General features: G+C 36.4%; 3 protein-coding genes across 7 annotated transcripts; 1 reads left to right on the top strand and 2 right to left on the bottom strand.

The window, feature by feature from the left end:
* Positions 1-3,991: 3,991 nt before the first annotated feature.
* Positions 3,992-8,864, top strand: LOC113701664 (short-chain dehydrogenase/reductase GME11361-like). Its single transcript, XM_027222420.2, has 3 exons — positions 3,992-4,589; positions 5,888-6,047; positions 8,285-8,864. The coding sequence occupies exons 1-3, from the start codon at positions 4,250-4,252 to the stop codon at positions 8,619-8,621; spliced, it is 837 nt and encodes a 278-aa protein (XP_027078221.1). The 5' UTR covers positions 3,992-4,249; the 3' UTR covers positions 8,622-8,864.
* Positions 8,865-10,616: 1,752 nt separating this feature from the next.
* On the bottom strand, positions 10,617-16,773 carry LOC113702504 (uncharacterized). The gene is made up of 8 exons (XM_027223739.2): positions 16,404-16,773; positions 16,187-16,298; positions 14,395-14,642; positions 13,839-13,994; positions 13,563-13,719; positions 13,318-13,460; positions 13,181-13,216; positions 10,617-11,798 (listed from the first exon to the last, which is right to left on the bottom strand). The coding sequence occupies exons 2-8, from the start codon at positions 16,260-16,262 to the stop codon at positions 10,998-11,000; spliced, it is 1,617 nt and encodes a 538-aa protein (XP_027079540.1). The 5' UTR covers positions 16,263-16,298; positions 16,404-16,773; the 3' UTR covers positions 10,617-10,997.
* A 1,093-nt stretch (positions 16,774-17,866) lies between these two features.
* Positions 17,867-23,034, bottom strand: LOC113701306 (uncharacterized). Of its 5 annotated transcripts, none has more exons than XM_072058629.1 (7): positions 22,871-23,029; positions 22,678-22,731; positions 20,505-21,804; positions 19,549-19,740; positions 19,109-19,260; positions 18,434-18,924; positions 17,867-18,325 (listed from the first exon to the last, which is right to left on the bottom strand). In XM_072058629.1, the coding sequence occupies exons 3-7, from the start codon at positions 21,763-21,765 to the stop codon at positions 17,899-17,901; spliced, it is 2,523 nt and encodes an 840-aa protein (XP_071914730.1). In that variant the 5' UTR covers positions 21,766-21,804; positions 22,678-22,731; positions 22,871-23,029; the 3' UTR covers positions 17,867-17,898. The 5 variants fall into 5 exon arrangements, with proteins under 5 accessions (XP_071914730.1, XP_071914732.1, XP_071914729.1 ...); XM_072058631.1 differs by having other exon boundaries at positions 20,505-21,736; XM_072058628.1 differs by having other exon boundaries at positions 22,678-23,034.
* Between the last annotated feature and the right edge of the window lie 370 nt (positions 23,035-23,404).

Raw genomic sequence — 23,404 nt, 5'->3', positions numbered from 1 at the left:
CACGGTCCATTCTTGACAATATCATTAACCAAAACGTACAAATTTTTTTTTTTTTAAAGATAACCAACTTTTTATGTATCCCCACTTACTTCAATTAATTATCTGTGTTCTAAACCGCCATGCATGAATAAGATATGCAACCAAAATCGTCAGCCATCAATTAGTTACAAAAAAGGCAAAAATTCAGCCCTCTATAAAGTCCTCCACAAGGGACTTCAAATCCCACATTGTAAAACACTAGACTAGAGCATTCCAATTGTTTGATTCTTTCATATCAGAATATTTGAGCTATGGCATCCACCGGTGCAAGCTATGCTCACATTTACGTGCAACAAAAGCGTCAAGAGGAGAAACTTAAGAGAAAGGAAGAGGAAAGAGCAAGAAAGAATGGCGGAGGAGTGGAAGAAAAGTTAATCGAAGATAGTAGCAATATTTGTGGTAATAAGAACAACAAAATTCACCCTGGGGGCTTTGTTTCTCCTAATGCTAACAAGGGCAGTTCTGGAAGGAGAAACGATTGACTTTGTTGCTTAATTTAGTGAGATGAAGCCTGCTTGTCAATAGCATGTCTACATGCAATAAAGGGCTTCTGCGTGTAATTTGAGTTTTCTTGCTCAATTTGTGGGGTGTTCGTTGTATGTATTTTTGCTTGACCTGTATTAGTACGTTTTTTTCCCAAGTTGTGATAGTTTTCAATTTCTTTGATCGTTCTGGTGAGTTTTACTTTCCTGTCTACTCCAAAAGTATATCTATTTTGCTGTATATATACCATCTTATATTCCATGAATCACAGTGTGTTTTAATATAATTTCCGTAGTGATAAACATGTAAATGGATGAACTCACCTAATGAGTTTAGAGGCCAAATTTTCAATGGAAAGTGTTTCTTTGGATAGTTTGAGTTGCATTATGAGAGATTATAACTTGTAAAATAGTGTTTTTTTTTTTTTGGCAATGACAAAATAAAACAGATAATGAACTTTTGTATCACCAGTCTTAGCTCCCTTGTAGGTCGAAGTCGCATGAAGAAGCTTTAACTAAGCAACAAGGCTCTGATTGTTATTACTATTACCGGATTAAGCTTCCAAACAATTAATTGAACTCCTTTGACTAATTTCTCGATTATAAGTTAGTAAATAGAGTTATATAGAAGAATTATTTTTTGTCAAAAGAAAATGAGAAAAAAGGTAATGTAGTTAAACATCTCAAAAGGACAATTAATGCTTTTGCTTAATTATTGAAATTCTTCTTCTTTCAGTTAATTTAAAAAAGGGATAATTTCATAAACCTCCCATGAGATTTTTGACAATTTCACTCAGCTTCCCCCAATTTTAAAAAATTACACGGACCTCCCTTACTTTTACTATTTAATTAACAGTATAGACCCATCAAGCTAGAATTATACTTAAGTATCCTAAAATACCCTTATGCAATATCATGCATCAAAAGAAATTGAAAAAAAAAAAGGTTTAGTGATCAATTTAATAATAAAAAAAAGTAAAAAACACTTTCATCCAAACTTACTATATTTTCACGATAATTGTAAACCCAAAACCTCATCAACATGTTCAAGCAAATTTCAACTTAATCCTCAAAATTTACCAATTTTGGCATCACTAAAATCCCAAAATTTTACCAAAATTGCAGTCCAACTTAATCCCCAAATTCTATCAATTTCGGCATCATCAAAATCCCAAACTCTACCCGAATCACTTCCTTTACAAATCGACCATAACCACCACCACCAACTAAAATACCCTAAAAAAGCTTCCTGCCCCAAATTAACACTATATTTTGTCTATTGACTAATATCACACCTCAAATTATGAACCAACACCTATCCTCTATCACCTTCCTTGGATAGAAAAAGGACTTGGTCAACCACTATTGATGCCTATGTTAAGAGCAACCCCATGCTCCAATGGCGTTAGGAATAGAGAAACTAATCTTTGTGACAAACCACCACCCATACTCGTAAATCAAATAAAAATGAAACCAAATGAAGATATTAGATTTTAATGTGTAACAAACATAATAGCATAACCTAGATTCGTCCCTTTTTCTCTTCCAATCATAGCCCATTAATTTCATTTTTTGCTCCTCTATCACAACCATCTTCATCATCTCCATCTAATTTGATCATGAAATTTTCATTTGCTCCCAGAATTTGTAATTTTGGAAAATTTGATTCTTTAATGTATACAAATTATAATACGAGAAGAAATAAATAAGAGCGGCTGATAGTTAAGTACCATGGAAAGAGAGAAGTAGACAAAAAATAAACACCTCGAGTAGATTTGCATGGTGGTGTAGTTGATGGGTGGAGGAGACTATGGGGTTATACGCAGGAAGGAGAGAATCATAAGGGATAGAAAAAAGGGAGGAAAAGAGAAAAGAAACTGTTGTTAATTAAAGTAAGGTTGGGGATGATGACGAGTTGTTGCAGGTTTTTATTTTTTCTTTTACTTTTGGTTTGGTTTTTGTGTCTCACATATGTGGTAAATTATCTATTAAATAGAGGGTATTGTTGTCATTTTATTGAACCAAGGGAGGTCAGTGTAATTTTCTAAAATTGAAGGATGCCGAGTGAAATTGTCAAAAACCTCAAGGGAGGTTTTTGAAATTATCCCTTTAAAAAATTCTACTTCCTTTTCTACAAAATGAGCTACATCCTACATTAAAATAACATGCTATTGATTTCATGTCTTCATCACAGAGTAAAACAATACATCATTCAGTTGTAGAAATTGCACAGATACCTAAAAAATAAGGATAAAAATATCAAAATCCTCCACTTCATGGAGTAAAATAAGACAACATCGATAGCTCGCAACATAGTTAGCCTGTATATGGAAGTAGTAAACATCATTATACCTCTAGGGTGAATTTTGACCCATTTTACCTAGGGATGATTGTAGCTATAATATTTGGTAGCATAAAAATACAGCTATATTATTTGGTAAATATGTGAACTTCCTTCACTTAGGAATCCAAACCTTTTTTCTTCATTCTATTTGAAATACTTAAAACATTTGAAGCTGCAGTTGTCAGCCTCACCTGCATATGGCTGGCAAGCCATGAAGGTTGTTAATCTAGGAGGTTCAATAGAGTGTTGACAACGTTAAGTTTTTCTTACACAACTAAACCGAAAACTATACAAATTTTTCTTAATTTCCACAGTAACATTCTATGCTTAATGTGGATATTAAACACTTTTAGAAGGTTAAAACAATTTCCGATTAAGATTTGAAAAGAAAAGGATCAATTATTTATAAATATCAAGAAGAAGATTAAGACAAGAGTTTTGGCAGTTGAAGTTTCTTTTATTGCTTTAGCATAGGAGAGATAATTGAGGCAATATTGAGTTTTGTGTCCGTCCATTTTTTTTTACTGCTCCGTCCCTTTCACTTTGACAGTCTTATTTTTTTTTATCCATCCGGAATAATGGTTCACTTTCTAATTAAAGAATATAGTTAGTTTTTTAATTTCTCTAAAATATCTTTATTTAATGTACTTTATGAGTATGAACTACCTAATTTGATATAGTTAACTTTTCCAAAACGTAATTCAACTTTCCATCAATAATTACTTTGGCTATAGTGCAACTTTTCACAAACATTATTCTTGTAATTGATGTAAATGTAGGATGAGCAGTCAATATAAGGGTATTTTACAAAAACACTAAATTAGATTTATTCTTCTAACAAAGCTGACTAATTTTTCTTAAATTGTGTGAAAAAGAAAACAAAATTAAGACTATCAAATTGGGATGGGAGAATATGCAATTTCAATTTAAATCATTATTGTGTTCTGGAAATGCTCCTACAGAATTTTACTCTTGGTAAATGTGTTTGTAAAATTAAAAAAGAAAGAAAGAAAGAAAGATTTAGAGCACAAGCCAATGGGGTGGGTGAATGACTACCTACTGAAGTGTTCTATTTTTTTTTTTTTGGTGCTAAGGAGAGCCAATGGCTCATTACATGTGATTAAACGAGGGGAAGCCACTCCGCACACGTCCCGGCCTACAGAGGTGTTCTATTGAGGGTCCGAGGGGAACGCTGTTATTGTCTATCCATAATGCGTAAATCCATCCAACTTGCTGTCTGGCCGATCTTCAACTGCAAACAACCTCCACGTCAACTACAAAGTTGCTTGCGCGGAAACTCCTGTCGGCTCCACCTCTTCACCTCAGAATTCCACCGATTCGCTTCTCATTTTCTCCCTCAGTCATACTCAAGAACAAGCCCAAAATGGAAGATCACCAGGGCAAGCAGGTGGTGCTACTAACAGGGTGTTCAGGAGGGGGAATAGGCCACGCTCTAGCTCGAGCTTTTGCAGCCAAGAATTGCCTAGTTGTGGCCACAGCTCGATCGTTGTCCTCCATGGCTGATTTGTCAAATGACCCTCGTTTCTTTCTTCAAGAACTTGATATTTTGTCTGATCAAAGCGTGCATCGTGTGGTTTCCAGTGTTATTGAGAAGTTTGGACGGATTGATGTTGTTGTTAACAACGCTGGTGTTCAGTGCATTGGCCCTCTTGCTGAGGTCCCTTTGTCTAATGCTCAACAAACCTTCGATACTAATGTATTTGGTTAGAGTTTGATCATTGTTTAAATTGTTTTTTTTTTTTCAATTTCAATTTTTCCTTGCGTGTATACGGTTTTTGTTTAATTTATGTGGGTGGCCTGAATCTGTTTTTCTTAGATTTTTGCCCAATTTTGTACTGCTTTGAACTTTAAATATGGTGGTTGGGTTGTTTTACTATTTGTTGTCAGGTAGTTCAAGCTATTTGTCCTGACTAAATTGGTGTACTAATGGACTAAATTGGTGTAGTTGTTCATGGAGGGACATTGGTTTTTCAGTCAATGTAAGAACATATCTAGATAAGAAATAGTATTATGTTAGTACAATGTGAATCTAGCGACTGGAGACACCATTATTTCCGTCAATAAGGTGATGCATATACTTGAAGTGTCATGTTGCTATAATTAGTATCAACCTTAATACCTGTACCAAAATTCTGCTTTTAATTGGAAGGCTAAATGAAAAAGATCTTCAGAATCTATGGTTTAAGAATGATTTGACTTATTGTGTTTTGGTCAATGTTGTCATCTTAGTGGTTGAGTTTTTACATTGTTGAGAATAATTTGAATGCATCAATATGAATGCTGGGGAAATTCTATATGGAACTGGCAATTACGTTTACACTAAGATTTTCAGAAGCTTCGCGTGTGACTATATCAGGACTTTTGATCCAAATGAAAAACAACTATATCTGTCTTTCATTTCTATCAGTGTTTTGAAAGAATGATTTTGCTCCATGGCCTGAAAATTGTCTTTGAAGATGCTCCACAATGTTGGATCATGGCACAGTAAATCCACCACGAACCTTGTTACATCCATTCGCTTTGTCGCTTAAAGAATGTCATGATTTTCTAAGAGCCTGTCATACCACTCCCTATCCTCTCTTCTGATCTGATGCAAAGCAAATAGTCCAAGCATTGGTCATCAAGTTTCCCACACAATAACTGCACATCAATATTTACATTTGTTAGTTGATATAAACTTATTCAAGTGGCCAATCGCATACTAACTATTTCACATTTCTGAACATTTTCAACCAGCAGAAAAACTGTATGTTCTTGTTCTGATCCTCAAATGGCAATTGGCCTTTTTTAATTCATAAAACCAAGAATTTTTCTTTTGCCTTTTATGAGTCCTCCTTTCACATGCTTTGCTGGATTGTTTGTGCTGTTTTCCATCACTTGCATAGCTTGTATTTCTATGTTAAATTTCATTGGGGAAGATTATGCAGTGTACCTATATACCTCATTGACTGAAGCTGTCTTAGCTTCCTGTGTTTATTATGGTCTACTTATCTATGAATAGGTACCATGAGGTTGATTCAAGCTGTAATTCCTCATATGGAATCTAGGAAGAAGGGAAAGATTGTAAATGTTGGAAGTGTTACTGTCCTTGGCCCTGGACCCTGGGCGGGTGTTTATACTGCATCCAAAGCTGCTCTACATTCTTTAACCGACACTTTGAGGTTTGCGAAAATTTGCTGTTTTAAGATAAGTTCTTCCATCTTTTTTTTTTCATCACAAAAGCATTAAATTTCCCTTGCACCCAGCCCAAATGAGAAATAGAAAAGAAATGGGGCATAAGAGAGCATAATGGGGATGTGAAAGAAATGGGGCACAACAGAGCACACATTTGGGGTACAAGAGAGCATAATGGGGATGTGAAAGAAATGCCACAATGGAGTATAATGTGTCATATCAGCCCTATTGCTGGCTATCAGTAAATATGTGTTAGTCTGATGAAAAACACATTTTTGCTAGCAGAATCATGGTTGAACTTTTGGGAAGAGAAAATGAAGTGTAAAATTCAGGGGAAATATCCAGGATTGGATTTGGGGCACTTGTTTTCTTATTTTTCATAATGCAATTGGGAGAGGAATAAGATTATGAGGTTCAGAAAATCATTGTAAGAGCTGGAATCAGGACCCTTTACCAGTAGGCTAAACCTGATTTTCAGATTGGAACCTGCACAAGGTAACGGGGAGAATAAAATGCTCTGACTGGCTAGGCAGATTGCACATTCTCAGTGAAGTTCTTCTACATTATGTTGAGGGGTTATTTACTCAAATATTGCCTTTTATTTGAAATTAAATAAATATTGTTATTTTTTATGGACAACCAAGAATACAGAAGTCACCTTCCAATAAGTCACCTTCCATTGTCCAGAAGATTTTCTCATTTCCTTTACTTCATCTTCCCTTCCCAAAAACAAAGTATACTCCGTGTTTGGCTTTTTCTATGAAGAACAATTCCCCTATGACTGCAAAGGAACTCTGGGGTTTTTTGTGGTCCCATCCTTCAATTCACTCAACCCTGTGGTGGATTTTCATGGCTCTTCAACATGACTAAGAGAACAAAGAAGGTGACTAGAGTTGCAAAATTTAATAGCAGAAGTCATGGTGCTAAGTCTGCAAAAGCAGCACTAGCAAATATATATATATATATATATATATTTTTTCAAATTCTATGGCAAGCATTTGGTTAAAAAACAAGGCTGCTGAAGTTTGTGGATGCTGCAGCAATGTCAAAGCCGGAGGTTCTCTGTTTTGAGGAAAAAACTGGACTCAGTTATAGTAGATCTGCAAAAGGACATGATTTTCCTTGGGGAAGTTTACAAACTAGACTCTGCTAATGTTCTGACTGTCAGGAGCATCATCTGAAGGTTGAGAGAGCAGACTGAGAGTTAGAATAGTTTTGTGAAGCGGAGAGGAAGCATACATTAACTGAATTTGACTTCCATACTTTTGAACAACTATTTAAACCAACAGCTTTCTTTTCTCTTTTTCCCTTTTTCTTAATTCCAATATAATAAGGTAAAATTAAGTAAATGACCCCTTTGTTGAGGCTATGGCACTAAGGGAGTAGGAGAGAGACCATCTGGAAAGCGATACCCAAAGAAAACTAACATTTCTTTTTCTGTGTAAGGTCACTCAGGATGCCATTCTAACTGGTGAAATGATCTGCCCAACAGGTGGTTCATGTTAGCTGATGCTTTTTGTGAAAGAAATCTGAAGAAACTGCTAGTCTCTTATAGCTACACTGGAAATTTACTGAAGAGTTAAAACTTTACCTGGGTTGGGAAAAAAGCATTAGGAATGGCATTAGAAGGGTTAGCAAAGTAAAGCTGGGAATAGAACTAAGGATGGTTCCTCTTGTGACTTATGTGGACAGCCCGGAGGGTGAGGAATCATTGATCTTTTTAGTTCTGGACTGAAAATCGTTCAATGTAGCCTTTGCATACACTCGTATTGGAATTAAGTACTTTGGGTCGATTTGTCAGAGTTTTCTCCTTTTACTTTTCTCCACTATACTTCTTTACAGCCCCACTGGCTTTTGCTAAAGCTATAGTATGGAGAAAAGATCAACTTTCTCCTGCTTACCAATAAATCCATCCCTCTGCCATCTCCATTTCTTTGACTGATCTTCTGTTCGTGCTTGGATCTGGAACTTTAAGAAATTTGTGCTTGTATCTGGCTTGTGTACTTTAATACATGTTTTTCATGTTCTGGCAGACTCTTACTTAATATGTACCCATTCTCGACATACAGAATCTCAGAGCATGTTCTTATCCTCATCTGGAAGTCTTCATGCATGTTTTCTGAATAAAATACGAATATGTATACAGCAACATGATTGCATATGCATATTACTTTTGAGTGCGTTGAAGTTCTCTCAATTCAACTTTCTGTAATGTTTTATGCAGATTGGAACTTCGACCATTTGGAATTGATGTAATAAATGTTGTCCCTGGGGCTGTGAAGTCCAATATAGGAAATTCAGCTATCGCAACTTACATCAAAATGCCAGAGTGGAAGTTATACAAGCAATTTGAAGAATCAATCAAAGCCAGAGCATATTTCTCACAAGGCCAGAAAGCAACCCCAGCAGAAGAGTTTGCAAAGAAGACAGTCAATGAAGTTCTAAAGAAGAATCCACCTGCTTGGTTTTCTGCAGGGCAGTACTCTACTATAATGGCGATCATGTATCACCTGCCACTCTCTATTAAAGATTACATTCTCCGAAAGGCTATGAAGTGTTAAATAGCGTAAATTGAGAGAGACCATTTTCTTTCCGTTATCCTTTTACCATATTGCACTTTTCTCTACTCTTTGCCACCCATTTGTCTTGTTTGATGCAGAAAAGATTAGGTAATTGATTTCCTCTCCATATGGCATGCTTAAAGACAGTGCAGGCATGTCAATGCAAATTATCATGCTATGTATGTATAACCTAATGTATATCCTTTAGTAAAAGTAAACATAAAACGTTGTTGGTTATTGGAATTCCTTTTGTTTCTTTTGTCCTTGTTATTAATGACTGAGGAAGAACAGGGCCATACTTCTTAATTTGGCTACAAGTTGGAGATAGCACACATTGCACATATTCTGTGAGCCCTCTTTCCTGCTCATCTAACCAGCTCCCATCGTTCAACAGCTCCCCTGAGAACTTTCATATCTGGAAGAGGAGCATAGTGCGCTTTAAGCAGATTTGCAGGACAACCATTTGAGTTTCTTAAGAGATGGAAAATCACAAACCCTGTTCTGGTTCCTTACCAAGTGATCATCTTTTGCTGTAATTTCCTATTGTAAAGCTATGAACTCTATCTAGAACTCAGGAAGCTGTCGTTTTTCTCTCTATAATGTTTGAAAAGTTCCTGAGAATCAGTTCTTAGAGGCAAATGTCTTGATTCTGCTAGTCTCATTGTACTGAAAGTAAACTAATCCTGCAGTATGTCCAAGCTGACAGTTTGCCTGCTCAGTGAAATATGATCAGTCATCACAGTACATACTACCACCTCAAGTTCTTCCAAAGCTCATTAAGGAACAAATTCCCTGCATTGCTCTATATCATCATGTCCAGATTTTAGGTACACAAGCAGCTTAACACCATTCGCATGGACATTCAGCCTGGTTTTTAACTCCCACTGATGTCAAAGAAATATTTTCCGTCACCCTATGTCTTGCTACTAAGCTGCTGTAATCAAAAGAATGTGCTCAGCTTTTGCTATTAACTCCCTTTCCTCATCAAAAGTCTGCAAGTTTGCTACATATTACAAATAAAAGTCTGCTAAATGATTTGTGTTAAAATGATTATTCATAAATGATTTACGCTAAAATGTATTTTTTTTTTTTTTGCCCTTTTGGATATATGTATTATGCCCATGAGCTTAAAACATACACAATTTAAGAATTTGGACAAAAAAAATGTCAAAATCCTTGAAAGCTTTTAGATAATCATATGTCTTTTAAATAATTATCCAACATTTAAAACTCCATTTGCAAGTAGAAATGATACCATTTTTGCAACAATTAATAATTCTTCATTACATTAGGGAAGAAATTGTTCTTACTAAAAGTAAACTCCTCCTCTTATTAATGTTCCCTGTTACATCTAGGAAGAATACTCAACCCTTCTCTTGTTATGCAAGTTTGCCTATTTGTTTTTTGTAGCTTCTTACATGTTTCTGTTGAACTTTGTTAAGTTTATTATCACATCTTTGCTTTGTTAAGTACACCTCGCTTTCTCAGCGAATAAAATGGTTCATTCTTACCATAGAAGCAGAAAGAAGCAATGAAATAGATGAATGTTGATGTTAATGTAGAAGCAGAAAGGAAATCAGAATTACTGCACAACCGAAAAACATGGTTCAGTTTACTACAGTAGCAGAAAGAAGAAAGTGAAACAGATGAAAGTTTGCATAATCGAAGGGAGTGCCTTCCTGCCACTTTTTTTTTTTTTACCTTTTATCAGAATACCTGCCCAGCTCTTTAACCATAGATATCAAGTCATCACTAGCGCAAAAATTAATTTGCCCTGTTAAACAAGGAAAAATCACATTTCTCCTCCATTTCCAAGTTTGAGTGCTGCTAGATACTTCCTCAAGGTTCAGAAGTACTGGCAAAAGCACCCAAGGCCAAATGTTCTGACTGAACAACAGCTTCACAATGAAATTTTAAAAAGCAACATACAAGAAAGCTAAAACGAATTTACAACAAATTAACAAAAAGAAAGAAAGAAAGAAAGAAAGGAAGAAAAGAGCTAAAACGTCCGAGATTTGAATTACAAATGCAAAAATGTACCCCTTCAGACATAATTTTACAAGGTATTATAAATTTGAAAACAAAGGTAGGAGTTGGGGCAACAAGACAAACACTAATGACAAACAACAGCTGATGGAGCCGGTGCAATCTCCCTATGGTTCTAGTTTGGAACTAGGTTTCAAGATGAGAAAAGAAACAGCTATTTAAGGCCTGCACTACCAGTTGCTCTTCTGTCGATCTACCTGCATATTTATCCTTTAGTCCTATCTATGTATCAGCACAACAAAACCAATTAAATTCGCAAAACTTCATTGGTCCGCTTACAATCTATCCACCTCAAGATGCTACTTTCCTGCCACTGCAAATGAACATATTTCACTGTGTGTGATGCGGATGAGCATAATATACCATCCCAGTAGGCTGCTGCATAGGAGCTACTGGTCGGAAACTAGGGCCTGGTGGTGGAGGGGGTAATGGAACGGTGTGCTGCTGATTTAATGGTGATGGCTGGTGGCTCATTGTCAGAGGTTGTTGCTGATTTACTTGTAATTGCTGCTGAGTCAAGGGGGTCATCGGGCTCATCATGTATGCCGGGGGTGGTGGTGGTGGGGGTGGACCAGGAGGCAAAGGTGGAAAGCTACCATAGGCGTATGAACTCAAAGTTCCACCTGACGGTTGTATATATTGCTGTGAAGGTGGAGTAGAAAGTAAATGGTATTGAGCCTGAGAGTTGGTGATCTGAGCCTGTATGGTTGCTGGTGGTATCTTATAAAGGTTATTTTGTGAAGGATTGAGTTGCTTTCCTGGCAGGAAAACAATTGGATCTAGCATCGTTCCCTCTGCTTTTATCTCTGAATTTTTGGTTGCATTATTCGGCAGTGCAGGGTAAGGAGTGGATGCAGTTGATGACTTTGTCAAACCAGCATTCTTCTCCTGCTCAGCTGCAAATGTAGAAAGAACAGAACTCATAATATATTGTGAGGAGCTTGAAGCTGCAAGCATGTCCGCAACCTCAGCAGCAATTGCTGCAGTCGTTTTCTTGGTTGTTTGCCCAGTTTGTGCAGTTACATCAATTGATGATGCAGAAGTAACAGAAGATCTTGAATCTACTACATAGGTTTCATCTTCTAAATGCTTCCTCCTGTTGCTGGCCAACTCTTGCTGTGCTTGAGCGACCTGAAAACCACTTTAATTGACACATTAGCATCATACAGAACCTGATTTTTTTGAAATAGTTGTAATGTCCAGCAAAGCCCCCACATCAAATACAAAAGTGAAGGTCAATAGAAAAGAGAAAAGAAAAATAACAGAGTTGAACAAATCCACGGAGTTTTGCCAGGTGCACAAATTGCTCATCGCTAAATGAAGTATTCTTTGTTAGACAGTGAAAGTTTCTTATCGAGAATGAAAACAATGGCTCTGAGGTATGATTCAATGTCAGGCCAGGTATGCTTCAGAAGCAATATCATTTCAAGCATAACAAAGAGAAAATTCTCTTTAAAAAGGAATACAATAAAGAGATGTTAATGTAGTAAGAAAAAATCTATAAAAAATAAGTTCCTCCCAAGAGAAACACATAATTTGAAACTTCTGATGTCTGTGATTTGTAACCATAAGATTATTAACTAATTAATACCAACCCTATTTATCAAGTATTGTTTACTGACTGCCAATTACAGAAGAAAAAAATAATAAAACAAAAACAGCCGGTATTTGCCAACATAATTACCACTGACTACCATCTGAATGGGAAAAAAATCCCAACTAGGAGTCAAAGGATGCTATACTTGAGCCAACAGGAAGAAATGCTGATCCTGAGCTCATTCATGTTTGGACTGGAAGCTCATCCATATTTAACTGGATTTAGTCATACTTTGATTTCATCCCTGTTTATTCTGTTTTGTTCTAGAAGCTAAGTGTGCTCAAATTTAATGATAGCTAACAGATGAACTGAAACTTGTAGCAATCCTAGCTCAACCTGCAAAGCAACAGGCCTTTTAAAAATGTCTTCCTAATTTTTGAAATTCACTTAACTTTTAAATCTCCATTTTTACATAGTTTTGCTCCACTTCCTTATTCCTGGGATGAGGGAGAATGGAACATGGGCTGGTTCACAAAACCTTCTCAAGTTGGCTTAAGCTTGATCTAGGAGAAGTTTGAACTTTGAGAAGGCGGGACACAACCTCTTAGAAATAATGAGCAAGACTGTTTGCCATCTAAAAACCAGAATATTCATGCATGTTCACACTTATAACTGGGCATCTTTGTCTAAATGCATGTTTTGACAAATATGTTCTAAAGGTGATTTCTACTTCCCATAACTGAACAGTTTTATACCCGTAACGATACTCAACCTTCATTACACTCAAAAAAGGTAGATTTTAACTACACTTGATAGGTTAAAAGATGAAGGTGTTTATACTTGAGAGTGCAATAAACAACATATTAAGAAGATAGCTGGACAAATCACCAAGTCATGCATTCATTTTACCAATTCACATAACAGTGAACTTCTGAAGGGAAAAAACAATATTGGTAAAAAGGTTGCAGAATTTAACCTGTATCTGAGTACGAACATTCTCTAGCTCAGATTCCTGAGAAATCAAGAAACAAAAAACAAATTGCACCATTACTCAAATATTCATAACTGCTTTGATACAAAACTTAAACATGTCACAGCAAGACCATATAATACCTGTTCATGTAGTGCTTCTCGTAACTGAGATACAAGAGCCATTCTATTTGCTTCAACAACTTTAAGTTTATCAATAGACTGTTTTAATAATTTTTCTTCTTCTTCCAGTTCTTTGGCCAAAGTTTTGCGCTTTGGATCTTGTGCTGCATCAGAACACATAAATTGTTAATGTCAAACAAGTCTCCTTCTCTCCCTGATATGTAGCTATTTAGAATTCATAAAATACGGAGGTTAATTCTACATACCGTTTGAAAGGGCCACATCGATATCCCTTTCCATTTTGCTCACACGATGGACCACAGACATACATCTGTTCATCTCTTCACTTTCACTGCTTTGTTCACTGAGCACCAAGTGAATTGCTGTGACGATCTTTTCTGCTGTGCCTCCGACAGTCAATTTCTGCTTTCAAGAGATACATTAATGTTGAAAATATGTAAAGCAAGAAAATAAAAATGCAATACAAGCTACAGGAATCAATGCAAGGCTTCAAATGAAGGATAAAAAACCATCATCCTCACCGTTTTTACAGTTCGTGAATCCCTCTTAACTATTCTGACAGAACGAGAACGTTTCCTCCCAAACTCCAAGGGTAGTGGTGACTCTTCTCCAAGCATTACATCTTTCAGGCTTTTTGCATGAGAGCCAAAAACTCTCCTTTCTTCCCATATATTAACCTAAATAATATTACATCATATTAATCCATAAAATTTCACTTAAAGCTGCAAAACCAACAACCTTGTATCACTAAATTCGAAATTTGGTGATCAGCATGATAAATGGATACCAGTGTTAGCTGACAGGTGATATTATACTTACTAAATACATCTATTATATCTCTTGTAGCACACACAAATTGCTTCTTTTTTCATGTACCCTTTTGCATGAGCAGGCATGCAATCATTTATTTGACAATTCAAATAGTAAGCATTTGTTACAAATATCTGGGGTTCTAATGTTTTGCATGCTTTTAGCTTTTCTCCAGTTTGTCACTTTTGAGTTTGCAACAATATAAGGTATGGATTAGGAATTAAGGGGACTGATCTTGCAGAAGAAACAAAGAGACAAAAGACGTACCAATCGGGAGACAACACTTTTCCCATGATCATCACCTTTCTCAAAAATGTCTTTGAGTGCCGAAGGGAGAACATTCCAAAATCCAGTAACAAATTCATTTCCATTGCGCTTGCTATTCTGTAGGATATCATTTGCAAGATACAGAAGAGGAACTTTGTGAGTCATGTCTGAACTATGAAATTGTTTATCCCATGTCGAAACAACCTGCTCTGCTTTAGTGCGGTGGAAAATGCACCAATGTGACAACGCTTTTCGAAGAGGTCAAGATAAACAAGGCTAACATGAAATATAGCCAAATAAACTAACTCAATAAAGACGCAAAAACATTAATGGCCAGATAAAAATGGACAGCTTAGAGTAGATTAGAGATTAACTGCATAACATGCTTCATGAACATGTCTCTCACCAGAAAAGAAAAAGATCAACATCAAATATACAACCAACACATTTTGTAACCAGGGAAGGTAGAATTTAGAACTATATATCCTCCCAACTCAGGTTCTTGACAACTGGTGACCAAAAAATAATTTCCCAAAGATAACTATTGTTCCAAGATAGAAACTTTAAACACGTGTGGACAGAAGCACATAAAAATAAGTTGTGACTACAGGCTCTTGGAAGTTAGGTTTTAAGAGGAAAAATATGTTATCAAAATGTAATCAAATTTCCATAAGGCAGTTGTTGAATTTTACATTCACTGAACCCTAGTCTGTATTTTGCATGTAAACTACTCAAACCTTATTGTGATTCTATTTTCCAAGCAATGTGCTTGCATGCACTTTCATAGTCTTATTTCAAAAGTAACTTAAGCATCTTTGTTTTTCCCATTGACTAGATATTCCCATCAATTACGATAGTAGCTAATAAGAAATCTAAAAGATTTCGAATCCTAGAATTGGGTAATGGCTGAAATACATCTGGGAAAAGGAAAATGAAAACCAATTAATATTTTAAACCATAAAAAGAAACAATTAAGAAGAGTCAATTATCCATAGATGCTACATCAAAAGCTTAGCACCACATTGTTTCTAGCTCACTTGTCAACAAATTGTGGCCTCTAAAATCCAATTAAGATGGAAACATCACAGAAAACAATTTCTTCCAACAGTATCCCAGAATTTTTCTGCACTAGCAGAATGGTGACCGACAAAAAGACCACCACATCAAACATCGGTGGTCATAAGATTAATGAAAGAACAGGCACAGAAGTCAACTTATTAATGATACAGGTAATTATCCTATGATAATTGCCCAACTGAAGACCAAAATCCAAAAGTTATCATTTCTAACATTGTATGTTGCTAACTATAACCAAAACCCAAGAACAGCAAACTTGGCAAACATGAAGCAACATCCAAAAATTTATAAAAAGATTAAGAATTTCCAGAAAGACATGTCAGATCATCATGAAAGTACCAAAAACGTGAACTTAAATATACGCATAATTGCCTCTTGAATCGAAATCTCAGCTTCATGGTTTTCTTGATGGACAGGACTTAATCAGAACAAAACCCTAGAACCAACAGTAACTAGAAATGATAAACCTCCTAAAAACATATAGACACACCAAATTTCCCAGAAAGAGACATAAAAATAAATCATCACAAACACATATTCAAGTTGAAATTCAAATTAATCAGTCCACAAGACAAATAACTGCTGGGGAAATCTCCCAAGAAAACCAACTGCATGTATACCACCACAACAAATTTCAGAAGCATAAAAAAAAAAGGCCTAGAAAATTAAATTCTGAACCCAAGAAAAAAATCATGCAAAAAAAAATGTAGGATACTTTCGATACATTGCTGAGAGCTGTTGAGCTTTGAAAGCTTCTCGGCAAGTATCTCTTCAGTGAAAACACTATTCATCCCAACTGCCAAAAACAGCCCACCTGCACCGCCAACCTGTTGAAAAAGTAAAACCCACAAAATCAGTTGAATTTGGGGCTGAAAAAAGAATAAATTTCTCATCTTTAAGCAAGAAAACTAAAATGGTTTCTGGGAAACTACCTAATTGAGCAAAAGCTGAGAAGGGACTGATGAGAAATTGCATTGGCCAGCAAAGAATTAGCTATACAGAAGGGCTTTTATATACTACCCTAGCAAAGAAGGAAAGTAGTTGAGGGGGAAGAATTCACAGAATCCAAATCCCAAGTGGCAAATTTTGCTGATTTGTGTTCACACTACAGCCCTTCAAGAAAAAAGAAAATCAAAAACTTCAACAAGAGAGCTTAATTAAAGCTGGGATATGAGATACGAATTCAAAGAATCCAAGAAATGGTTGTAACGCTCTCTTTTGGAGTTTTGCAGGGAAGTAAAACAAGAGAGACGCATTGAACAGCAAAAAAACGAAAGAGAGGGAGCTTGCTGCAGATTGCTCCAGAGTTTGAAGTTCTTGAGGTAAATGGGCTTTTTTTCTTTCTTTCGTTTTTTTCATTTTTCTCCTCTCCCTCTCTTTTCTGGGACAGAAACGGATTATTATTATTATTTACTGTTTTCCGGTTTTAATTACAGTTACCGTAGTTGCATGTCACTATGACACCTTTAAGAGTACAGTTAATTTCCTACAAAAAAAAAAAAAAAAAGAGAGTACAGTTAATTTGAAAAAAAGTGTTTAAATATGAAGCTGCAATTGATTTAATTGTGTATGTTCATATGATAACATGGTAACCAAATTTAATTTTTTATCATTACTTTTGTATGTTTAATTGTAATATACATCTTTATGGTAAGTAAATATTTGTGATTTTGGAAATGGGAATTTAAGGAAGTATAGTGATGACTATAATCAATACTGGGATGAATCATTTAATTTCTTCTTATCTTAAAGAGTCTCGGCCACTAGATACATTTTTTTTTAATAAACAATGAAAATTGTTACTATTTGCACTTCTGTATTTGTTAATCGCATTCTCACTGTCATTTTAATCATATAATTTTCATTTATTAAATTATATGATAAAACAAATTATTAGAGTGCAAATAACAAAAAACAGAATACAAACAACATTTCCCTAAATATTTTTTAAACTTGTAAAGTAAATTTAGGTCGTGTTAACATTTTTTAGCAGCTAATCTCAACAGAAACAAGCCCCTGAAAATCACATGATGCGTTATAGATTTATCAAATAGACACACGGTTTCTGAAACTTCATAATATGCATTTGTCTGCATTATATACATCGCTAATAGCTGTTTTTATTTTTTATTTTTTTGGGAGGAAACAGTAGCTGTTTAACAATGTGGTTATGGATGTATAGAATTTTTAGAGTTACACCGCCCAATTAATTGTACCTTGTTTGCTGAGCTTTTACAAATTTTGCGATTGGATGATGTTGCAAACTTCAATTTCTGTATTACTGATAATGTATTGAATAGTCCAACTTCAGATTGAAGTCCATAATATTTTAGCTTTCAAGTTAGATTAGTGAAATGCTTTTCTATTTTTGACATCAAATGACATTTTAAAACTTTTTTGAGCATTAATCCGCTATATTACTTTGAATCACGGGGGAGAAAATGAGAGGAAGCAGATTGAGTCATGATCCTTCACAGCCAGACGGATTAAGGAGTGGACGAACGTTGGAGTCATAAGAAAACAAATGAAGTTTGAAGCTTCAATTGCATGCCATGAACTACATGCAAGTTCAGATTTATACGATGACAGTACATTTCTCTCATCCCCTAAAGCATAAGATTGTAACAACTCAGGTACAAACAAGGAGTCAAGAAATGGGTTTTCTAATTCAGCAAAGCAAGCCCAGAAAGTAGCAAGTCTAGTCAGAAGACCAGGTCCCATCTTATGCATTGCAAAACTTAATGTCAATTCAGCTTCAACCCAATAAACTCCTTGAAAAAACACAAATCCATCATCGAACCAGCTTCTCCAGAACCACCTTAACGGGAACATCCTACAAGCAAGACCTGCATACCTGCAAAGATGCAATTATAATGATACTTTCTTACCATTATCTTACATTCTCATGAAACCATTAGAAATCGAAGAGGAGCTTTGCTTTAAGTAACAGCCTAAGCCCTACTGCTTGCCAGTCTTTCCCTGAGCCTGGAGCTTTGCTGCAACTTGGCCATCAGACAGTGGTAAGTAGTAGATGCGCGGGGTTGCTTTAGTTTTCCTAAAGAGATCATCCAATGTCAAAATTGGCGGATCAATTTTCTCAGGAAGGGGAGGTGGTGGTGGTGGGAGAGTCAGCCGCTCCTTCACCGATGCAGGATGTTCCCTTGAAGGTGGTGGATTCGACAAGGGTGGCGGAGGGGGAAGTGGAGGCTGTGGAAGTTGCTGCTTTGGAAGCTGTGGCCTGGGAGAGGGTTGGGGATGCACATGCTGGGGAACAGGAGGGGCACCAGCACCTGAGCTTACAGGGGTTGCAGGAGACTGGGGAGGAGCCTCTGCACGCACTTTAACTTCCTGGGGGTCAACAAATTCAGCGACCAATAAGCGTCCCCCATTGGGTGGCCATTGCAAGTTGTATACAGCATTTCGTGTTTCTACAGCTTCTTCCACAGATGAATACTGCATGTAGAAAACCACAATGAGATGTCCAATCACACAAAATAGTCTTAAAATACTTGCAAACCCAAACGCTACTTGAATGGAAACACAGTCCCCAAATATTTACAGCATACAGATTGCCAATATTCAAACCAAATACAAGACAAATATAACAAAGATGCACAGAGAGAGAGAGATTACTCACAGATACATAGCAATGTGTTTTGATCTGATCCATCCAAAAATTGGTGACAGTCCCTGTCTTGCCAAGAAGTTCTTGGACAGCTTTCAATGTGAAAGGCCGCAGAAAACGATCAATTCTTAGAGAATCGGTCGGAGGCTTTGGTGATGGTGGCACTGTCACACGAGCAGCCAACTTTTATTGGAGAGAAATGGAATTCCATTTAACATATTTTGAAGCAAAACTAGAGAAACTTATTAAGAAAAATTTTATATAAAAAAATAAAGAAAATGAAATTACAAAAAATCATGTATTCTATACAGGATAGTGGTTCTAAAGAGATCAGTGGACTTCTTGAGCCTGCCAAATCCTTTTCAGAGTGAACATTAACCAGATATTCTGCTACAAAAACATCTTATACTTTTGTACAATGCAGCCAGAAGCATGATAAAACATTAACTCACCAACACGTTCGTTTGGCATTTCTTCACCGACTGTTGAATCAGACCTAGAGAAACTGCGCCTAAGTGCAGGTTGAAATATATCCTTTGGTGTAGTAGAAACATCAGTACTTTGTGGCTCAGGAATCTTTAACCCTTCTGAGTTCCATCGACGCTGCCTTTTTGCAATGTCATTGTTCCCAACTGTTTGTTGATCTGCAAAAGAGATCATTACAGATCATTATGTACAATTGCCAAAGAAACAGCCATTTCATAAGGCATAACATTATTATATAGTTTACCATTCACTTCAGTATTTAGAGATGTACTAAAACAGTTTACTGAAAAACAAATGTCTCTGGATATACTGCATTAAATTACCCTGGCAAAGATGCAACATATCCTACAGCAGTCTAACAATGAACAATATAGTAAAATAGATTCCATACAGCACAGTACGCATAAGCATATATTCTTGCATGCAGCATACCATACCAACAAGAATATGCACACACACACACCCCCCGTACTAGTAAAAAAGGGATAATTTCTTATCTCAATTTCAGTGGCAAGCTGGGTAAACCTAGATTAATGCTAGCTGAGACCAAATTTTCAAGGAGACACATCTGTATTCGTGCTAATCATAGTAATAATCCAAGATTCCTAAGCCAAAAGATATTTCCTTCACCAAGAACAATTGAAAGAGAGACACAAACAGATTTGGTCACTGCATAAAGGGGAAATCACATACTTTGCCACAGCAGTAAAGACAATAGACAAGACTTACAGGACCTAGAAGATCTTCAGATTACATTATGGACATTTAAGACCAGAAATAGGCGAGTTTTCAAAAAACATAGCTCATAATAAGGCAAACAAACACCTAAAAGAAGCAAAAGGCCACAACTAATGCATGACATGAGGAGCTTGAGGAGTAACAGGGAAGCAGGAAATCATGAACAATGGGATATAAACCTCACCATTTAACTTTCTTTTTACTGATGGTGCAGCAGGGACACCCTTGTCTTCAACAATAGCAACCTTCTTCTCAGCTGGAGCATCTTCGCTTAGAATATCAACGAGACCTTCATCCTTAGTTGTTGGTCCATCAACTTTTCCAGCCTCAATCCTTATTTCAACGGAATCCGTCTTAGAATTCATCTGCTTACTCTCCCTTACATCCTCCTCCATGTAATCACCAGAACTTCTGGCTACATTTGGTTTTTCTGAAAAACCCAAATCTCCAGTCTCATTTTTAGGAATAACATCTGCATTTTTGACATTACTACTACCTGTCTCTTTCAAAGATACCTTGTTAGCATGTGGCTCTTCAACATCCATTGGATGTGATTTGCCACCTTGATGAACAACACTGCTAGACGATGGCTGCACCATCTCAGGCTTAACATCTACTTCTAGTTTGACATCATCAGCAATTATATTATCCTTTAGTTCATTGTTTTCAATAATTGAGACAGTATCAGTAGAAATAGAATCAGATTTTACTTGAAGCCCTAAAACAGGCTTGACCTCAGATACCTGGTTATTTGTATCATATACGTTGTCTTTAGCATCCACATGTAAGGGCTTCGAATCGTCATTCTCCAGCTGAGCCTGCAAACCATGACTCTCATTATGAGGCACGGTCTTCTGCAAGTCTTCCTCACCCATAGTTATGACAGGCTCCAGATTCTGGGTGAAAAAGTCACTGGTTTCCTTATCAGTAACTTGATCTGTCTGCTTCCCTTCCAACCCAGCAGAATAAGAATCATCTACCCCTTCCTCTTCTCTAAGTTTCTCTTCAATTGACCCTTGGCCCTCATTGATGTCAACATTAAGCATGTTGCCACCGACTTTTTCATTTACAGGCACACCATGGTTAATTGAATCAGGCGCGTTACTCCTCTCTTGCTCATAGGTGACCCGGGGTTGCAAATCTTCATTTATTTCCTGAGTCGTAGTATTACCAATACCAATATTGCTCTGAGCACTATCACAAACATACGCTACTGTGCTTTCATGCCCAGTCAGCATCTCAGAAGGAAGAACAGAATCATGACCGTTGACATTATTCAGATCACTTCTCCCTTGCTCACCACGAATTGCTTCATCCAGCCGCTTGATTAAATCCTCTTTCAAACCCTTTGTCATCAATTTACGTCTCTTAAGTTCTTCCTTTAGTTCTGCAACCTTCCATTGATCAATGGGTCGACTGCCAAGAACAGGATAGGGTGAGGACATTTTGATAGTCCAAAAGTATACCTCAGACAGAAATTCACCCTGACCAAAGCATTAGATTCAAAAAACTTGTTAGATACTCAGGACAATTGACTGATAACCAAGTTATTGATATTTTCAAATGGAAGTCAAAAGGAAAAAAAAAACTATTCCCAAGCTAAACAAAAAAAAGAGCATGGGAGCAGTAGATTGCCTGAAGACAACACAACCTAGCCATTTAATATTTCATTTGTAACATAAAAAGTAAAAGTAATGGAATATATGTAAAAGGATAAAGTAAAAATTCAAGTAGAACCCAATTTGCACACATATTCCAAACCTTGAAAGCCAGCAGATACTATGTCACTAGCTGCTCTAAATCTAAACCCATCTTTCAAAGTTCGTTTCAGAACCAAAACTAGAAAGTAATACGAAGTCAATGACAAGATCCAAGCATATCATCGCTTAGAATTTGGTTTACATCGAAAACAGAAACGGTTTAATCACTATGTCATTAAGTCAAAATAATTCGAGTTGGTACAAGAGCTAACTTGAATAAAGCATGCATTTTCCTTGTATTCCCCAAGAACCAGCAACCAAATTGGAGTCCAATGGCTAACTTCTAATGCAATAATCAGTAAAAATAAAAGCCATTATCATCCCACAATTTACCTTACACTTACAATCCTACAATCCTCTAAATCTGTGCCATTAAAGGACAAAAAAAAATAAATCATATACCACAGAAGAAGACCCAAGAATGATTAAACTAAAAATTACAACTCCAACGAACTATTAATTAGCTGAGACATGATTTAATCTTTAGTCAACAACTAAACCATCAACTGTCAGCATAAAGGCAACAATCGAAAGAAAAAAAAAGAATAAAAAAATACGTGCAAGAACGGAAATGAATAATGCGAAACAAAAGCTTACAGAGATAACTCGAAATTCGGAGGCTTGAATGTATATGTGAATATAAGGAAAACCCTAGGTTCAATCACAACACACAAAAATAAGCATCAGACGAAGAATCAAAACACGAAAAATAGAAAAGACAAATGGAAATAAACAGAAAAAAGAAACAGAGCAATCGAAAGAAGAAGAAGAAGAAGAAGAAGAAGGCAACGATGATTTTATGCGGGAATTTTTGGGATTGCCGTGAAAAAGGGGACTGGGAGTTTTTAGGGTTTTCGTTCGGTGGGGGGTTTGAGCTCTACTGTGTGACTGTGTGTTTGCGTCACATTATATACTACTTGCCCTCGTGGCGACGGATGAAGACAGGAGAAGAGAGGAGAGAAGGGGGCTATTTTATATAGGAAGTCAAGAGGACTGAAGGGCATGGAATGGGAATTTATGGAATTACCTGAATGCCCTTGTGTTCCAGTTTTAGTGTGTGACTGTGTGTTTGCGTCACATTTATATTAGCCTTCTACATGGAAAGTCTTTTCTTTTTCTTTTTTTTTTCAGCCAACAACAATAACATTTCTATAAACTATTTTAGCCTAATCTAAGAGGAGAGGGAGAGGGAAGCGACAAATAGTGGCTGGTGGGAGGTTAGGATCGAACCCTTGACCTCCCACCTCCATCAAGATTTAGATTTTAGAGATGTCTTGATGATCAATAAGCTTGGACTGTTGGCTCGACATCCGAAGTCAAGAGG

Source organism: Coffea arabica, chromosome 7e (genome assembly GCF_036785885.1).
Source record: "Coffea arabica cultivar ET-39 chromosome 7e, Coffea Arabica ET-39 HiFi, whole genome shotgun sequence".
Lineage (NCBI taxonomy): Eukaryota > Viridiplantae > Streptophyta > Magnoliopsida > Gentianales > Rubiaceae > Coffea > Coffea arabica.
This window is presented reverse-complemented; position numbering and strand designations above follow the sequence as displayed.